This window comes from Pelmatolapia mariae, linkage group LG9 (assembly GCF_036321145.2).
Source record: "Pelmatolapia mariae isolate MD_Pm_ZW linkage group LG9, Pm_UMD_F_2, whole genome shotgun sequence".
Lineage (NCBI taxonomy): Eukaryota > Metazoa > Chordata > Actinopteri > Cichliformes > Cichlidae > Pelmatolapia > Pelmatolapia mariae.
The window spans coordinates 7,423,580-7,442,564 of record NC_086235.1 but is presented as its reverse complement, the minus strand read 5'-3'; the positions used below and the strand labels follow the sequence as shown (position 1 = coordinate 7,442,564).

The window sequence follows — 18,985 nt, the reverse complement described above, 5'->3', positions numbered from 1 at the left end:
GCATTCATATTGAAATCTTCCCTGCTAGACCGAAGTGCAGCGTTTAACTCCGTTGGCCATAACATTTTATTAGAGCTATTATTAAATGGAGAGTCCTCTTCACACACTGAGGTTAATTATGAAGCTCCACAGGCTTCTGTGCAAAGACCAGTTCTGTTTACATTATACGTGCTTTAGAAGGCATAGCATACATTTTCACTGCTATGCAGATGATACCCACTTTTATTGGTTAAACTGTCGGTATGCCTTAGATACATGAGCTTTAATTTTCTGCTTCTAAGTTCAGATAAAACTGAGGTTATTGTAACGGAGCGTAAAAATCTTAGAAACACTGTGGCTAACAAGATCCTTACTCTGGACGACATTGTCTTGAGCCGTCTGTTGTAGTGATTTGGCACATTATAAGTAAAATTGAAAGATACAATCACATCGCACATCAACATTTATTTATATATAAAAATAAAAATGCTTTTTACAGAAAAGAATTGTAACTTCACAATGCACCACCATACAGGACCGATACCGATAAAAGGGGATCCCATTTTCACACAGCTTATTAAGTGTAGCAATTTTTTTTATGCTCCACTTTTTTTGCAAATAAAACTGTAGCAGCTTGACCACACAGCGATTAACTGTCTCACAGTAAGGAACCTTGCGATCAAGTGATTTTAAGCAGTTCTCCAGTGTGTGTGCTGTGCACAGAATGTGCACAAGGGAGTCTCCAACTGTAGCAAGTTGCCGGAGTTTTGGCACAACGCCATTGGACATACCCACGTTGATAGCAGCCTCGTTTGTGCACGCAGCGACCAACTTTGTTGTCCAGTCCTCCAAGCCTGTGTCCTCAAGAAGTCTCACGAGTCCATCCCTGTGCGGTGCGGTCAGCACCCAGTTCAATCAGTCCAAGAAAGTCAGAGGTAAACTCTACATTGCTGGACACAGACACAATGTAAATGATTTCCTGCTCAACTTTTGTGATGTCCACAGATCCATCGGAAAGCCTCCCCCAAAATTCGTCAGACTGCAATTTGGCTCCTAACTCTGCTCTGCACAATCCGTGCCCCCTTCACGTGAATGATATGCACGTCTGACATTTACTCCTAGCCGCTACAATAATAATATCCTCAGAATATAAATATGGACATTTCTTCTCAGCTAGCTTATTTATTAGCAATGACTTGCATCACATTTCAGTGCACTCATTGATAGCTTCAAGCCACGGCACTTTGGAGCCACTTTTTTGAAAAAAGTCTTTTCTTCAGCTCTGGCTCCGGTTGGTGTTTTTTAGGTGGTGGCGAAACACCAAAGAAGCTGCAGCAACACGTGTCAGGTTGAATGAGATGGTCAAGCACGCAAAGGCGCTTGGTAACATAAGTGTCACTACGCATTCTTAATTTTTGTCGCACATGCGTACCTGCATAGCAGTTAGGTGCATCCCTGTCTATAACACAGTTTAACATGTTTATCTTACTCATCACCTGTTTAATTTTTCTCAGTACACTAGAGGAACATAAGATTCACAGCTGCCTCATCACATTTTTACATCTGAACTCTGTGGAGCCTGATCTCAAGGGTTTTAAGTCTGACCCTGAAACCAGAAGAGGATCTTTCTGTCTCTTTAGATTCACTGTGATGGGAGTGATTTCAGCCCTGAGTGATCACGCTGATGTTTGCACAGAGCAGATAATGAAGTGAATGTTTTGGCACATTGGTAACAGTGAAACAGTTTATTAGTAACGTGGGATCGTTTGTGTTCGGAGTATGAACTGAGATTCCTGAAGCTCTTGTCACACTGGTCACAGCTGTAGGTTCCTTCCACGTGTGTACATTCATGAAGGTTACGATTGCCTGATTGTGAGAAGCTTTTGTCACAGTGTCTACACTTGTATGGTTTCTCTCCTGTGTGGAATCGTTTGTGTCTTTTAAGGTCACTTGCAGTGGTGAAGGATGACCCACACTGATCACAGAGGTGCTTTTTAACCCCACTGTGAATCAGTTCATGCTCTTTTAAATCTGCTAATCTGGTGAAGCTTCTCCCACATTCTTTGCAGTATTTCAGTTTGTCTCCAGTGTGTTTACGTTGATGTACTTTTAGGGTGTGTTTTCGACTGAAAGTTTTTCCACAAAGATCACAACGAAAGTCTTTCCCACCACCACAGTGATGACAGGGTTGAGAACTGGATCCATCTGTGTCGCTCTGCTTCTAAACAAAGACACAAAGACAGTGTAAGTCAGTCCTCCAACATTTTTATCCTGAACGTCGCCTGAAATAAAGAGCATCTCTGCAGACGTCCAATTACATTTTACTGCTTCAGTTAACACGCTCAGTTTACCGGGCTGCAATAACTACAATACTACCACCATAATACTACAGTAATACTTATTTCATGTTACAGTAACATCTGAGTTACAGTAAAGTACTACTATGCTAATATTTGCAGGGTACCAACACAGTGCTAAACTACTAATGTAACACTGCAGTAATACTAATTTAATACTGCATTAATAACACTATAACTGTGCAGTTATAACACTCAGCTGACTGAGACACAAGACAAACACTACTACCTCCATGACACTGCAATTATAATAATACATAATTATACAACTTTCTTAACCATAAGAGAAGATTACTGAATGTTTTGGTTTTGTGCTTATTTTCATTTGTGTTTTATTTTATTCCATGTGCTCCTGACAGAGGAATGAGCCGCTGTAAATAAAAGGCCATTTATGCCGAATAATAACAATATCGTGATATACCAGCAGCCTGCCTGAACACTAAATAACACCATCATAATAATTTTCACCACTTTTAGTTTTTCATGATCGTGTAAACAAAAATCATAACTGAAATAAAAATCGGAATAATGACTCAGAGCTGCTTTTCCATGCAGTAAAATTGCTAACATGCTAACACAGTTTAATGAGCAGAGTTGTTCCAAACAGTCAGGCTAAAATGACAAGATAAAAATATAAATACATACCTCACAGTAACTGCACTTGTAGAGTCTCTTTCTGATGTGGATCTGTTGGTGTTGTCTCAGGTAACGTGGAGATTTAAAAGTCGTTTCACACAGGTCACATTTATAAGGTCTCTCCTCAGTGTGGGTAAACATGTGTTGTCGTAACTTTGCGTCTGTTGTACACTGTTTGCCACACTGATCACAGCAGTACACATCATGTCTGGTGTGAATGTTTAGGTGTGTATTTAAGCTCCTTATGTGGCTGAAAGTTTTTCCACACTCGTCACAGGTGTATTTTTTCTCTCTCTTTCTCATGTGAGGTTTGTCGGCCTCCTGAGAGCGCTGACTTCTCGGTCCATGTTGGTCCTGCAGTGACAGAGATACAAACAGAGGCAGTGAGTGAAATGCAGTCATGGAACAAACTCAACCTTCAAACTCCCTCCATTAACATTAGTTTTAAACCTGTTGTCTGCAGTTTGTCTCACAGTGTGTTGATCGCTAAAGGTCCAGCTGCTGTACATCACAGCGAGAGAAAAGAAAGAGAGCTAACTTCACTCAGAGATGGAGAAAGATAAGACACACAGGACAGGAGAGGAAGAAGAGAGGTTAGATTTAAAGGGAAGGACTGCTCAGTGGGATTTGATCACCTCAATGTTAATTCAGTTGTACATTGTTGTACAGTTGTACACAGTGCATTTAATAAACTGGAAATGTAAAGCTTACATGTAAGTCCTCATGTGTTGAAATCAGATATTAGGTCTGTACATGTGACATGTTTTTTCATATACTGAAAGATGCTACAAAACAATCTGAGGCAGACTATTTAGTGAAGTGATTGTATATATAATAATATGCAACACAGTCATATAACAGGTTGGGAGTATGAGAGTTTTAGACGTGACTCATTATTTGGTGAAACTGTGATATTTTCCTCACCTTCTGTGTTGAGCTCATTGTTTCCTCTGTAGTGACTCAGCTGAGTCCAGATGGCTGAAAATGTTCCTCTGCTGCTCCGTCAGACTCTTCTCCTCCTGCTGATCAGCTGGGACACAAAACAGATCTTTGTTAGGCTCCACACTGCACTGAAGAGTCAAAGTGTCTCATATGTTCATCTGACAACACAAAGTACAAATTTCACTCTGATTGCTTGTAGAAATCTTGTGAGACGTGTTGTGCTGCAAAGTGAGGTAACTCTCTCACTCACTTATACTTCAGGAGGAACTTTGTGACATTGGCTCTAATATTCTAAGCAGCCCTTTACTATGACAGGGCCAGAAAGTCATCTTTGAAGGTTTGAGAGAAGGACCATGTTAAAGGTGGATTGGGGTTTATACACTTTGTTATGATACAGGTAAGGCTGTAAGAGCCTGAGAAGGTGTCCTGAATGAACCTCTAAAACCAGTTTTCAGCTAACGACTCTGCTTCAGTCTGGAAAACAGCAACTACAAGTTTAAAGACTCCATCAACAATTCACACCCAGCCAACAGCCTGAACAGCTCCTCCCGTGGTTTCCACAAACAGGGACAGACCTGTTACTCCCCCACCCCACACTTTCAACACCTTCAGCCCCCCAGTCCCACCACCTCCACCATTCCCCAAAGTTTGATTCTGTTCATCTGGACGTAGCGTTTGCAGTAGGAGAAACGTTTCGTCACTCATCCAAGTGACTTCTTCAGTCTCAGCTGACTGCAGGTTTCCCCAATTTTCAACAGTACATTTGGATAATGACTGAAACTAGAACCACTGAAGGAACAATGGGCTGTGAGGTCAGTTATTTGAGCATTAATATGTAAATTCTCATGATCATTGATCAACAACCACTGATTAAAGCTCATTGATCAAATGCTGTGATTGCAGCGACTCCCCAACTCTCTGTGAATGGTACTCATGGCCATTGATCAGTGATCTTTGATTAATGAGCTTTGATCAGTGGTTTCAGTGCTTTCCTTCCTGCTTTGACTGCAGCTGTGTTTGACACAGGAAGACATTATTACATTCTTCACACTCTCCTGCACATTAACCAGCACAATATATTTTTATTCTCTGTGCTTTCAAATATGAACACTGTTTACTTTCATCTCTGTTTCATTAGTTTTTGTTAACATCTTCCTGTGCATCACTTTACAGCAGCCAGACTCATTAAAATGAGACTTTGTAGGAGTTCACTTCCTCTCATGTGTTCATCCACAGCAGCTGGGCAATAAAGTTTATTGTGACCCTGATACTGCAGCAGATCGCTCTCATCCATTTCCTGTTATCGCTTCAAATAGAAATGAGGCTGTAGAGGTTTGGTGCAGGCAGAAAAACAGCTGCAGGGACAATGAAAAGACTTTTCTGCTCCAACTTCTCCCAGCATGCTGAGCTAATGATTAGTTGGTGTTTTTCTCCAAACACTCTCTCACTCTTCTCTCAACGTGTTCACAATAAACTGTGAACAGACACCGAGGAGAGCAGCAGAAGACCTCATTCAGGAGCTAAACTCAACATGAACTGAACTCACAGTAAAGTTAGCTCGGTGCTTACCTTTAGATGAGCCCACAAACCGAGAGAAACTCCGTGATGAAGCTGGAACTCTTTCCAAACACAGGAAACAGATCAGGGAGCAGAGACCCACGTGGTTCACGCTGATCTCAGCTACGATCCAGGAGACAAGGGTGGGCAGATCGATGCAGATATCGATCCAAACGTTGGTACTACTTTATTCTCTTTGAATGAAAAAGCAGCTCTCTGTGCAAACACCTCCTCTCGTGGAACATTCTTACTTTGCTCCGCCCGCGTCTTCTTCTTCTTTATATCGTTCATTGGCGGTTGTCAAACAACAAAATGATGCATTACCGCCACCAACTGGTGTGGAGTGTGAACTGGAACATCGACCCTCAACTCGTCCCAAACCATTTATTCTCCTTGAAAAACTAGAATAAGGCCTGATAACTTTCACTTCTTGAGTCCTTTTGCAGTAAATCAATAAGATTCAGTTTCATTTTTATGTTACTGAGGTTCTGGATCAGTTACCTTCTCACAGTGTAATATAACATGTTCTATAGTTTCTTCTTCTCTTTTTTGAATGATTTAAATGGAGGTTATAATCCACCATCACTGAACTGAAATGAATCTCTAAGTAGGAAGTCATCAATTTGCTGTGACTGCTCCTAAATTGTGGAACAAACTGCCCCTTTACATCAGGACCTCCTCAACATTGGACAGTTTTAAAACCCTTCTAAAAAAGTGAATGAGTTTGTACAACTTTTGTCTTACTCAACTTGTATAGAAGTATTGTGTTGTATAGCTGGAGACAACGTTTATACCGCTGTCTGCTTTGGTCGCAAAACCATCATGGATCTCTGTGGAGATCATGCTTTTTTTTAGATTCAGTTAAAATCAAGGCACTCGAAAAAGATCGTCTGGAAAATAGTAATATTCTTGGAACAGAGTTTAATACACAGAATTATATGGACAGCAAGAAATTACACACAGAATATAGCGAGACAGCAAAGTGAAACGAACCCCATGGCGAAGAGCCTTTAAGCACAAACATAACGAATTTGCAAATGAATAACAAACAGTCATTATAATTCATCACACATTGAAATATTAGACAAATCAACAATAAAGCTCTTCCAAATAGTGGCCCATTGATATTATGCTGAACACAGTCCAAAAGATTCAATAAGTCACATCAGTCTCTACTGTCTGTCTACTGTTTACTATCATAGCCAAGTGGCTAACAAAAGTAAACAGCAGTTTTCTCGATCCCTACTAATGAATGTTATCTTGTTTCAGGACAATACCAGGTAAGCAGATGTGTCGTTTTTTTCTGGGATTTCACACAACCCAGGAAAAAGAATTAATACATAATAGGCTTGGAGTGACAATATGAATCATAATCAAGCAGCCCGCCCCCTCCCCTTTTGACAGGTTGTGTGTGAGACTTCAGCACAGCAGCAAGCAGGCGCACCGAGGGCCCTCACACTCAGTTTTTACATATATGCTGTTAATGCTGTCATCAAGATTGACACAATTACAATTTTTAACCCATCTGGAGCGCAGAATGCACAAACTTTGGACAAATTGTCTAAAATGCATTGACAGAGACATTTCAGGGATTTTGGGTCATTCTGCGCTCCAGAACGGATTAATTGTGAAACATTTTTTAATCACGTAATCGTGATGTCAGCATTGACGTTAAGTTTGACCTTCAAACCAGAAGAGGATTTTTCTGTCTCTTCATAGTCACTGTGATCCAGTGATGGGAGTGATTTCAGCCCTGAGTGATCACGCTGATGTTTGTACAGAGCAGACAATGAGGTGAATGTTTCGGCACATTGGTAACAGTGAAACGGTTTATTAGTAACGTGGGATCGTTTGTGTTCGGAGTATGAACTGAGATTACTGAAGCTCTTGTCACACTGGTCACAGCTGTAGTTTCCTTCCATGTGTGCACGTTCATGAAAAATACGATTACCTGATTGTGAGAAGCTTTTGTCACTGTCTCTGCACTTAAATGGTTTCTCTCCTGTGTGGACTTGTTTGTGTGATTTAAGGTGACCTGCAGTAATGAAGGATGACCCACACTGATCACAGAGGTGCTTTTTAACCCCACTGTGAATCAGTTCATGGCGTTTTAATCTACTTGATGTGGTGAAGCTTCTCCCACATTCTTTGCAGTATTTCAGTTTGTCTCCAGTGTGTTTACGTTGATGTACTTTTAGGGTGTATTGGTGACTGAAAGTTTTTCCACAAAGGTCACAACGAAAGTCTTTCCCACCACCACAGTGATGACAGGGTTGAGAACTGGATCCATCTGTGTCGCTCTGCTTCTAAACAAAGACAAAGACAGTGTAAGTCAGTCCTTCAACATTTTTATCCTGAACGTCACCTGAAATAAAGAGCATCTCTGCAGACGTTCAATTACAATTTACTGTTTCAGTTAACACACTCAGTTTACTGGGCTGCAATAACTACAATACTACCACCATAATACTACAGTAATACTAAAATCATAACTGACATGAAAATCTGAATAATCACTCAGAGCTGCTTTTCCATGCAGTAGAATTGCTAACATGCTAACACAGTTTAATGAGCAGAGTTGTTCCAAACAGTCAGGCTAAAATGACAAGATAACAATATAAATACATACCTCACAGTAACTGCACTTGTAGAGTCTCTTTCTGGTGTGGATCTGTTGGTGTAGGCTCAGGTTAAGTGGAGATTTAAAAGGCTTCTCACACAGGTCACATTTATAAGGTCTCTCCTCAGTGTGGGTAAACATGTGTTGTTGTAACTTTGCGTCTGTTGTAAAGTGTTTGCCACACTGATCACAGCCGTACACATCATGTCCGGTGTGAATGCGTAGGTGTCTATTTCGATTCCCTATATGGCTGAAAGTTTTGCCACAGATGTCACAGCTGTATGCCTTAATTCCAGAGTGGGTAACTAGATGCCTCTGTAAGCTGCTACTGTGAGTAAAAGCTCTGCCACACTGATCACAGCTGTACGTTTTAACTCCACTGTGGATGAGTTGGTGTTTTTTTAGAGCATCCTTCCAGGAAAAAGACTTTCCACACAAGTCACAGCTGAACGGTCTCTCTCCAGTGTGGATGACCTGATGACGTTTTAGATTAGCCTTCTCAGTAAACTCCTTCCCACACTCGTCACAGGTGTATTTTTTCTCTCTCTTTCTTCTGTGAGGTTTGTCGGCCTCCTGAGAGCGCTGACTTCTCACTCCATGTTGGTCCTGCAGTGACAGAGATACAAACAGAGGCAGTGAGTGAAATGCAGTCGTGGAACAAACTGAACCTTCAAACTCCCTCCATTAACACTAGTTTTAAACCTGAAGGTGGAGTGTGGCACCAAACACCTTAAAGGTCTCTTATCCCCACCTGCTGGTGGGCATAAGTGAACCTAATAGATAAACTAATAAATTGCTCAATTTTCTGTATTTAATCACAATCAATTGATCAATATGCCTGAATGCAATTACAACTTTATATTTAAGCATGTAACAGACATTCATGCAATATAATGAAGTAAATGCAGAATAAACCCAAAGAATATTTGCTTTGTGTTTTCTTCAATCTTTTAACACAGGTTCTCTCCTGTGAAATACAACTTTTTAAAAAGCCTAAATACTAATATGTAAGTATACAATAATATGAGTGCTGTTAAACAATTAAAATGTTTAATCATATTCATCACAGGGTTACTGTGGATTCATTTGGATTAGTCACGATTAAGTAGGGCTGCACGATTTTGCAAAAAATGAGAATCATGATTTTTTTGCTTAGAATTGAGATCACGATTCTCTCACGATTTTCTTTTCCAATATAAATATTTATAGCACTTATTAACTGCACATCAACTTCGTAACAGTTGAAACTGAACATAAAAACAATAAATAAACATAAAAACAATAAATGCCTCACATTTTGTCGTTGGCGCAAAATGTTGTACTGCTTGAAATTCCGTCTCCACCGTTGCTCGACACTGCGTGTACAGAGCAGGTAGTGCAACAATAGAAAAATAGTTGCGGGACGGCACTGTGTAGCGTTTGTCTAGGGCAGGGGTCAGCAACCTTTAACACCCAAAGAGCCATTTGGACGCGATTTCCACACAAAAGAAAACTCTGGGAGACGCAAATACTTTTTGACATCTAAAATGAACATAACACTGTATATATTGTTTTTTTTTTTACCTTTATGCTTTGTGTGAACAACTAAGGTGTGTTGCTTAAATGCATGACGTGCTACAGAGAAAATTACATTTTATTTATGTAATTAACACATTTTGAACTTTGCAAAATTCCACCTAAGTATATATTTTACCTGGTTAATATGTGTGGCGGGGCGTGGACTGCAGCGCCGCTGCAGGGGAGGCGGACGCACCTTAGCGGTACCCGCAATCACGCCTCGCCGCCTTAACGTCTGTGCCACCTATGCTGTTGTGTTGGTGTGTGTCGGGCTGCGAGCTTTAACACCGGCTGTATGCGTAAAGCAACCATGTGTGAAAAGTGGTCAATAAAAAGATGCTGAAAAGCGTGTTCATGGAAACATAGTCGGGTCTGCCGTGATATGTTTACAATGGGACTTCCGCTCCTGAACCTCTGCGCACAGCGTCTGCTGTACGATCGGGGCTGTACGAAGTCACTTTCATCTTTACGCACGACTGTAAGCTGTCGTCTGTGAGGGGTGAACGTGTTTGTTTTTGGAGAACAGCTGCTGACATAATGTGGATCCGAAGATCCATAATTGGCCTGCCTGGGGTTGAAAGTCTCGCACGGCGTTTCGGCGGATATATCGGCTTCCGCAAGTGTGACGCTTATTTTGATCGATCAAAAACTAATAGAATATAATTTTATAGTTATATTTCAATATCACAATAATCTTCCAATTTAGAACTACGAGTTAAAAAAAGAACTAACATAAATAAAATAGACTTTAGCTAATTACTTACAAAAAATTATTTATTTCCCCAAACCACGCGGAGCCGTAGAAGGACTAAAGATCCGCATGCGGCTCCGGAGCCGCAGGTTGCCGACCCCTGGTCTAGGGTGTTGATCATTTTCCTAAATCCCTCGTTTTGCACAGTGTTGATGGGAGCCATATCTTTGGTCAGGTGATAAGTAATAGCCTCCGTAATTTCTTTGTGCCTGCGGGAGTTCGACGTGTATAGGGAAGCGCTGTATAAGGTTCCCGTTATTGATGTTTGGGTGGTTGACCGGGACAGATTTTCTCCTGTCACTTTCTCGTCATCCCTGACGTGTTCTCCGTTGTTTTTTCCCTGCCAATTTGAGCATCACACGGCACAGCTTCTGTATCACGTGGTATAAAGCTCCGCCCTTGTCATTTGTTGAGCAGGAAGAGTGAGCGCTTGTTTTCATGCAGGTTATGTCCCGGATCAAAATGCGGTACAATCGTCGTCGTCTTTTTTTCTTTTTCTTTTTTTAAATCGTTGTCATTTGGAAATGAGATCGCACGTAAGTATGAATCGAGATCGCGATTTTCTAACGATTAATCGTGCAGCCCTACGATTAAGTATCATTCATTTATTCTTTATGTTTCCTTTTATATATTTCCATAAATTTCTAATTTCTTCAATGATAATAAAGTCAATGTAACAGTTACTAGCTTAGTTCAATGAAGGAAAATGTCTGTTTGTAACCTGAGGGTTTTTACTTTTACTCCTTACATTTAAAAAACAGATGTGTTTGAGGTCTGAGGAATTTGAGGGGAGTTATTTCATCACTGCAGGCATCAAACATCAAACCAATATGAACCTAAACAGTAACACATGAAAGACAATCCTGATCATGTACTAATCACCAGGGTGTGAAATATAAAAAGAGATGAAAGAGGCAAAACTGTGAGTGGGCCAATGTTTTTCTTCTTTTTGTTTTTGCACAGCACCTGAACGACTGCAGGTGCTCATAAGTTGCAGTAACAATACTTCAGCATCTAGCTATCCATGCAGAAGACGAGCAAGCATAAATAGAGTAATATTTTTTAAGTGGCAGGTAATTTCAAATGCAGCATTTCTATCAGCTCAGCAAACATGAGCAAACACACAAACTGTTTGTGTGCAGTTTGTCTCACAGTGTGTTGCTGGCTAAAGGTCCAGCTGCTGTACATCACAGCGAGAGAAAAGAAAGAGAGCCAACTTCACTCAGAGATGGAGAAAGATAAGACACACAGGACAGGAGAGGAAGAAGAGAGGTTAGATTTAAAGGGAAGGACTGCTCAGTGGGATTTGATCAGCTGGAGATTAAAGCTTACATGTAAGTCCTCATGTGTTTAAATCAGATATTGGGTCTGTACATGTGACATTATGTTTATTGAAACATGCTGCAAAAAAATCTGAGACAAACTATTTAGTGAAGTGATTGTATATATAATAATATACAACACAGTCATATAACAGGTTGGGAGTATGAGAGTTTTAGACGTGACTGATTATTTGGTGAAACTGTGATATTTTCCTCACCTTCTGTGTTGAGCTCATTGTTTCTCTGTAGTGACTCAGCTGAGTCCAGATGGCTGAAAATGTTCCTCTGCTGCTCCGTCAGACTCTTCTCCTCCTGCTGATCAGCTGGGACACAAAACAGATCTTTGTTAGGCTCCACACTGCACTGAAGAGTCAAAGTGTCTCATATGTTCATCTGACAACACAAAGTACAAATTTCACTCTGATTGCTTGTAGAAATCTTGTGAGACGTGTTGTGTTGCAAAGTGAGGTAACTCTCTCACTCACTTATACTTCAGGAGGAACTTTGTGACATTGGCTCTAATATTCTAAGCAGCCCTTTACTATGACAGGGCCAGAAAGTCATCTTTGAAGGTTTGAGAGAAGGACCATGTTAAAGGTGGATTGGGGTTTATACACTTTGTTATGATACAGGTAAGGCTGTAAGAGCCTGAGAAGGTGTCCTGAATGAACCTCTAAAACCAGTTTTCAGCTAACGACTCTGCTTCAGTCTGGAAAACAGCAACTACAAGTTTAAAGACTCCATCAACAATTCACACCCAGCCAACAGCCTGAACAGCTCGTTCTGTGGTTTCCACAAACAGGGACAGATCTGTTACTCCCCCACCCCACACTTTCAACTCCTTCAGCCCCCCAGTCCCACCACCTCCACCATTCCCCAAAGTTTGATTCTGTTCATCTGGACGTAGCTTTTGCAGTTGGAAAAACGTTTCGTCACTCATCCAAGTGACTTCTTCAGTCTCAGCTGACTGCAGGGGCTTTTTGGCCAGTACAACAGCAAAACTGCTTAGAGAGATTGGGATCAGAGGTCAGGCGCAACGGCAGGCTGACGTCACTTGGACAGCTAAGGCAGTCAGTTAACACGAGACAAGCCTGATCAACTCTGGCAGGGTCTCCTTGGATGAGGGTGTCTAGTGATAATGGCTGAAACACCCGATGAATCCAAGATTCACTACTGACAATATCCATCCATCCATCGATCTTCATCCGCTTTATCCGAGGCCGGGTCGCGGGGGCAGCAGCCTAAGCAGAGAAGCCCAGACCTCCCTCTCCCCAGCCACCTCCTCCAGCTTATCCGGGGGAACACCAAGGCGTTCCTCAGTCCAGCCGACAGATATAATCTCTCCAGCGTGTCCTGGGTCTGCCCCGGGGCCTCCTCCCGGTGGGACATGCCCGGAACACCTCACCCAGGAGGCGCCCAGGAGGCATCCTTGTCAGATGCCCGAACCACCTCAGCTGGCTCCTTTCGATGTGGAGGAGCAGCGGCTATACTCTGAGCCCCTCCCAGATGGCCGAACTTCTCACCCTATCTCCTATCTCTAAGGGAGAGGCCAGCCACCCTTCGGAGGAAGCTCATTTCTGCTGGGCGGCGGCCAGGAGCGGAGGCCCTGGTGGACTGATCCCCAGCTGCCAAGACTACTGACAATATGTCCCAGATTTAATATGATCATTTAGACCAGATCTCAAACTCCTAAACCCAACCAAGGAAAAAAAATGCCAGATTAGCTCGGGTAAAAGACCAAAAGTTGAGGCACACAACGATGTATGCCGCTGGTAGTTTCTGGGCTGCCTTTCCTCATAACAGCCATCCCTCAAGATTTTCTCCATTTAAAGCAATGCATTATCAGGGATTATAACATTGAGTCCCTTTACTGAATCAGTGCAGTCTCAGCTGACTAGTGATAGTAAATTCGATTCTTTTTACTCAATCGAGTTTGAATGAGTCACTCACCAAAGTGAATTGGGTTTTTTGAGTCATTTGAGTCACTCAGTCAGTTCCCCAGAGAGAGCAAAAAATTAACATTTTCACTCAAACTTAATTTGTTTCTCTTTTCATCATAGTTACACCTGGTAAAGCACCAATGCTGATCATTTCATTAAAGATGAAGGAATTTAGACAGTTTTAAACTCTCAGTGATGTTCGTTTGACTTCGGGACTTTAAAGGACGGAGTTTAGGACCCAGATTACTCCCTGATTTACAAGCACCTTAGTCCGACAAATACGGCAATAACGACGGCCCACTTGCATGTTCTACAAAAAAAAGTGCTTTGTTGTGTATCTGACGGACAAACACCAAACCAGTTAAGCTGCACCATTTTTACAAACCAATTCTGGCTAATCCGTTTCACTCAACAGTCTACTTTCCCCATTCTCATTCTCCTTTACCGTGCATTCGCTGTGCTTTTTCGGCACTGCGCATGTGCGTTTTACCCATATTCTATCGCAATCCGGTCTTTAAGTCTGACGTCAATAGCCGTGTCTGGGCCTAAACTCTGCTGCAGGTCCATATATCAAACGATCACTGTGGAATTACTGAAAGTTGAAAAACTGTCTAAAGTCTTTCATCTTTATTAAAATGATCAGCGTTCTGCTCTACCAGGTGTAACAATTGAGTTTAACATCCAGGCATCCATGAAAACGGAATTTATGACATTTAACGGAGTTAGACGTTAGCAGGAAGTTAGCTCGCTAGCTTCCATCTAAATACAACATAGAATGTCCTGACTGCGGGGTTTTGGAAACAAATTAAAACGTACAGCTCTGCTATCACTTCCAACATAAATGAAGACAGGAAACTAAACAGCAGTGACCTTTGTAGGGTTACTGAAGTTTGGCTAGCTGGTATATAATGATGTGCTACGTGACCGCTAGCGACACAGCTATGTTAGCATAATATAAACGAGCTAAGTTTTTTCCCGCTAGATAAAAGTTAACGTGAGGGTTCTTGCTGTTCAGGAACAAATGTAATCTCTGTAAGGATGCTGTAAACGGACCAAACTTCAGCCAGGAGAACAACTGAGATAATCCATCCACACTACGAGGTTAGTCATTCATATACTGCTGCATGGGCTGGGCTGTAGTTACATCGCAAGGTTTTAAAAACTGAGCTTAAATAAATGATTAGCGGTAATAAAAGCCGAGGGAGGTCAACAGTGACCACTGACTGTTTTAGGAGCTTTTTGAGATTAAATAGAAGAAAATACAAAACATTAAACATGTTAACAACACAAAAGCCTTATTAAACGCAGACTACTTTAGGCCCGGAAGTAGGATTCGTCACGTCATCACTTAAAGACCGGATATGTCATTTTCTTCTTCTTCGTGTTTAACGGCGGTTGGCAACCAACGTAAAGGAGCATTACCGCCTCCTACTGTTCCGGAGTATGGGTCAGACAGTGAGTTTACAATTTGTATCCAAAAAACAATACAAAAACAAAACAAAAACAAATCCAAAAAAAAAAAACTACACTCTTTCATAAACACCTATATCCTTCAGAAACCCCACCAGTTCCGTCACCTGTGCCCTACTACCCTCCAACACACTCTTCAGATTAAATTCCCCAATTCCCCGCTCCTTCAATCTATTCTGCAGAACTTTCCTCTCCACATCATAACCCTTGCACCACAGTATTACATCCTCTACTGCCTCCTCCTCCTGGCACACTCCACAAAGCCCCGTCTCATGTTCTCCTATCATCTGTAGTGTTTTATTTAATGCACAATGTCCCAGTCTAAGCCTGGTAATGACCACCTCTTCTCTCCTATTACCCCTATACAACCTACACTCTTCCACCTCCTTCTTAAGATAATACAATTGCCTGCCCTTACTCCCTGAATACCACCGCTTCTGCCACTCCTGAACTACCTGCCTCCAAACAATACCTTTTGCTTCAGATCCGCTGCTTTTAATTTCCATCTCAGTCCTATTTTTAGTCAACACTCCTTTTGCCAACCTATCCACCTTTTCATTTCCACTGATTCCTACATGAGCTGGCCCCCAAAGAAAGTGAATATTGCCACCACAACACCTTATTCTGCTTATAGTGTCCAGAATAGTATACAGCATGCCATGCCTTGTCTTCGAACAAAATGATTGTAGACTTGAAAGAACAACTGCCGAGTCAGAACATACTACCACCTGCTTGATTTTTGAACACTCTACCCATTTCAATGCTACCAAAATTGCTACCATTTCAACCATGTACATTGCCAGTCCATCCGAAGTGCGTCTGTTTATTTCAATATTTTTTGACGGAACTGCTATTCCAAACCCTTTACTTCCAGTATCTGGACTTTAAGCACCATCGGTGAACACATGAATACACTCAGGGTACTCATTCAAGCTGTGAAAATGAAATGCTGAAACAAGATAGACTCTTCCTTTCAATTTTCTCTTCAGATCAAGCAAGTACCAGTCCACAGGAGGGGTCTCCAATCACCATGGAGGAACCACAGGGAACACTACTGCAGGACATAATTTAAGTTCATACACATGACACTCCTTAGCTCACTGATTCCCCACCTTTCCAAAATGATCCTTCTGACTTCTTCCATACTCCCAGCTAGTGCTGGGCGATATGACGAAGGTACGTAAGGTAGTGCAATAATTTTTTTTGCATGTGAAACCGAAGGAGTTGTACTTACATCTTATGCCATTAGCTTGTCCAAGGTCACGGTTTCCTTCCACATATAACTTTGCAAAAATTGCATAAGAAGCGCTTGCAGCAACAAAAACATAATATTCCAAACTTGCAGCAACAAAAACATAATATTCCAGAAATATGCTTTGCCGATGTTCATAACACTTCCTACGTTGGCATATACGTCAGCGCGAACTATCGCATGTCCGCCATTACCTGCCCGAAACCGGAAGTGACGTCATTTTCGCGAAAGTTGCTTAGAACTCAAATTACACTGTTGGAAATAGTTTATTTTGATGCATTAAAATATTTATTTTCATTTTCCTGTAGTATATAAAAATTAGTGTATCTCAAAAAAAAAACTATGAAGACACTCAAAATAAATGTCTCGTGCTTGGAAACTTTTGTATTTACAGTTTTGAGGGATACACCTCTTAAATTTTTTTTTTAACTAGAAATATATGTAAAAAACAAAACAAAAACGATTTTCAATTTTTTTGTAGTTTTTTGCACTACAAGTTTTTGCAATTTATGTAGTTACTATGGACTTAATGCATACATATTATTAAAACTTGGGCTATAATGGTTGTATTGATATATGGAAACTTGAAATGCTCCCACAAATGGCACTACAGCATGTAAAAACATAAAGATAAGCTCTGGCGGACTTGGTTCTATGGTAGGTCTTAAAGGGTTAAATAGCCTGTGGCAAATATATTAGTGTTGTCTTCTCACTATACATGCTCTTAACCTTATGCAAGAAAAAATAAAGTTAAAAAAAAAATAATGATATTTTTTGCAAAGTAACACCGTCTCGTGGTTTGTGAGCTGGTGCTGCTGTGCGTGCACCCGGATTTGCGACATACTTTATGGTAACTCAAAACAAAGACTGCACCCCCGGCACTCGCTGTTTACAGACTGCGTACTTTCTAGATGACCAAAGGTCAGGTGGTATATCATTATTGTGATATAAAATAATTCATATCGTGATAAATATTTTTTCCATATCGCCCAGCACTACTCCCAGCATTCCAAAAGTATATCCTTTGTGGAATGTGTGTCACCATGACCACCGAGATGAACCCAGTAATTCACCGATACTTGCTTCCTCCTAAGATCTAGGGGCATTTCTCCCATCTCCACTGTAGGGCACTGACTGGAGACGTTTTAAAAGCTCCAGTCAGTTGCAGAACATCCAAACGTCTCAACACAGAAGGAGCTGCTGAACCATATGCCACACACCCATAATCAAAGACTGATCTAATTAATGCCTGGTAAAGTCTTTTCAAAGCAGAAGCGCTCGCTCCCCAACCCCTCCCAGATACACACCTCATAACATTAATAACTTTTTTGCATTTGGTTTCAATCCCATCAATATGCTCCCTCCATGTCAGTCTTGAATCAAACACAACACCTAAGTACATATGTCATTTTCTTATCGTTGCCTAGCTTTATAACGGCATAATATGGCCCAGCCCTAATATGAACACTGTTTACTTTCATCTCTGTTTCATTAGTTTTTGTTAACATCTTCCTGTGCATCACTTTACAGCAGCCACACTCATTAAAATGAGACTTTGTAGGAGTTCACTTCCTCTCATGTGTTCATCCACAGCAGCTGGACAATAAAGTTTATTGTGACCCTGATACTGCAGCAGATCGCTCTCATCCATTTCCTGATATCACTTCAAATAGAAATGAGGCTGTAGAGGTTTGGTGCAGGCAGAAAAACAGCTGCAGGGACAATGAAAAGACTTTTCTGCTCCAACTTTCTGCCAGCAAACGCTCAACTTCTCCCAGCATGCTGAGCTAATGATTAGTTAGCATGCTGAGCTAATGATTAGTTAGCATGCTGAGCTAATGATTAGTTAGCATGCTGAGCTAATGATTAGTTGGTGTTTTTCTCCAAACACTCTCTCACTCTTCTCTCAACGTGTTCACAATAAACTGTGAACAGACACCGAGGAGAGCAGCAGAAGACCTCATTCAGGAGCTAAACTCAACATGAACTGAACTCACAGTAAAGTTAGCTCGGTGCTTACCTTTAGATGAGCCCACAAACCGAGAGAAACTCCGTGATGAAGCTGGAACTCTTTCCAAACACAGGAAACAGATCAGGGAGCAGAGACCCACGTGGTTCACGCTGATCTCATCTACGATCCAGGAGACAAGGGTGGGCAGATCGATGCAGATATCGATCCAAACGTTGGTACTACTTTATTCTCTTTGAATGAAAAAGCAGCTCTCTGTGCAAACACCTCCTCTCCTGGAACATTCTTACTTTGCTCCGCCCGCGTCTTCTTCTTCGTCTTCTTCTATCGTTCATTGGCGGTTGTCAAACAACAAAATGATGAATTACCGCCACCAACTGGTGTGGAGTGTGAACTGGAACATTGACCCTCAACTCGTCCCAAACCATTTATTCTCCTTGAAAAACTAGAATAAGGCCTGATAACTTTCACTTCTTGAGTCCTTTTGCAGTAAATCAATAAGATTCAGTTTCATTTTTATGTTACTGAGGTTTTGGATCAGTTACCTTCTCACAGTGTAATATAACATGTTCTATAGTTTCTTCTTCTCTTTTTTGAATGATTTGAATGGAGGTTATAATCCACCATCACTGA

General features: G+C 41.3%; 2 protein-coding genes across 4 annotated transcripts; both read right to left on the bottom strand.

Annotated features, from left to right (window-relative positions):
* Positions 1-499: 499 nt before the first annotated feature.
* Positions 500-5,698, bottom strand: LOC134634626 (zinc finger protein 271-like). 2 transcript variants are annotated; one of them, XM_063483941.1, is made up of 4 exons: positions 5,484-5,698; positions 3,897-4,002; positions 2,982-3,326; positions 500-2,200 (listed from the first exon to the last, which is right to left on the bottom strand). In XM_063483941.1, exons 2-4 carry the CDS (start codon positions 3,912-3,914, stop codon positions 1,622-1,624), a joined length of 942 nt encoding a protein of 313 aa, XP_063340011.1. In that variant the 5' UTR covers positions 3,915-4,002; positions 5,484-5,698; the 3' UTR covers positions 500-1,621. The 2 variants fall into 2 exon arrangements, with proteins under 2 accessions (XP_063340011.1, XP_063340012.1); XM_063483942.1 differs by lacking the exon at positions 5,484-5,698 and having other exon boundaries at positions 3,897-4,270.
* Positions 5,699-6,375: 677 nt separating this feature from the next.
* Positions 6,376-18,642, bottom strand: LOC134634442 (zinc finger protein 271-like). Of its 2 annotated transcripts, none has more exons than XM_063483641.1 (4): positions 18,404-18,642; positions 11,940-12,044; positions 8,101-8,697; positions 6,376-7,777 (listed from the first exon to the last, which is right to left on the bottom strand). In XM_063483641.1, the coding sequence occupies exons 2-4, from the start codon at positions 11,955-11,957 to the stop codon at positions 7,115-7,117; spliced, it is 1,278 nt and encodes a 425-aa protein (XP_063339711.1). In that variant the 5' UTR covers positions 11,958-12,044; positions 18,404-18,642; the 3' UTR covers positions 6,376-7,114. The 2 variants fall into 2 exon arrangements, with proteins under 2 accessions (XP_063339711.1, XP_063339712.1); XM_063483642.1 differs by having other exon boundaries at positions 6,376-7,774.
* Positions 18,643-18,985: the final 343 nt, after the last annotated feature.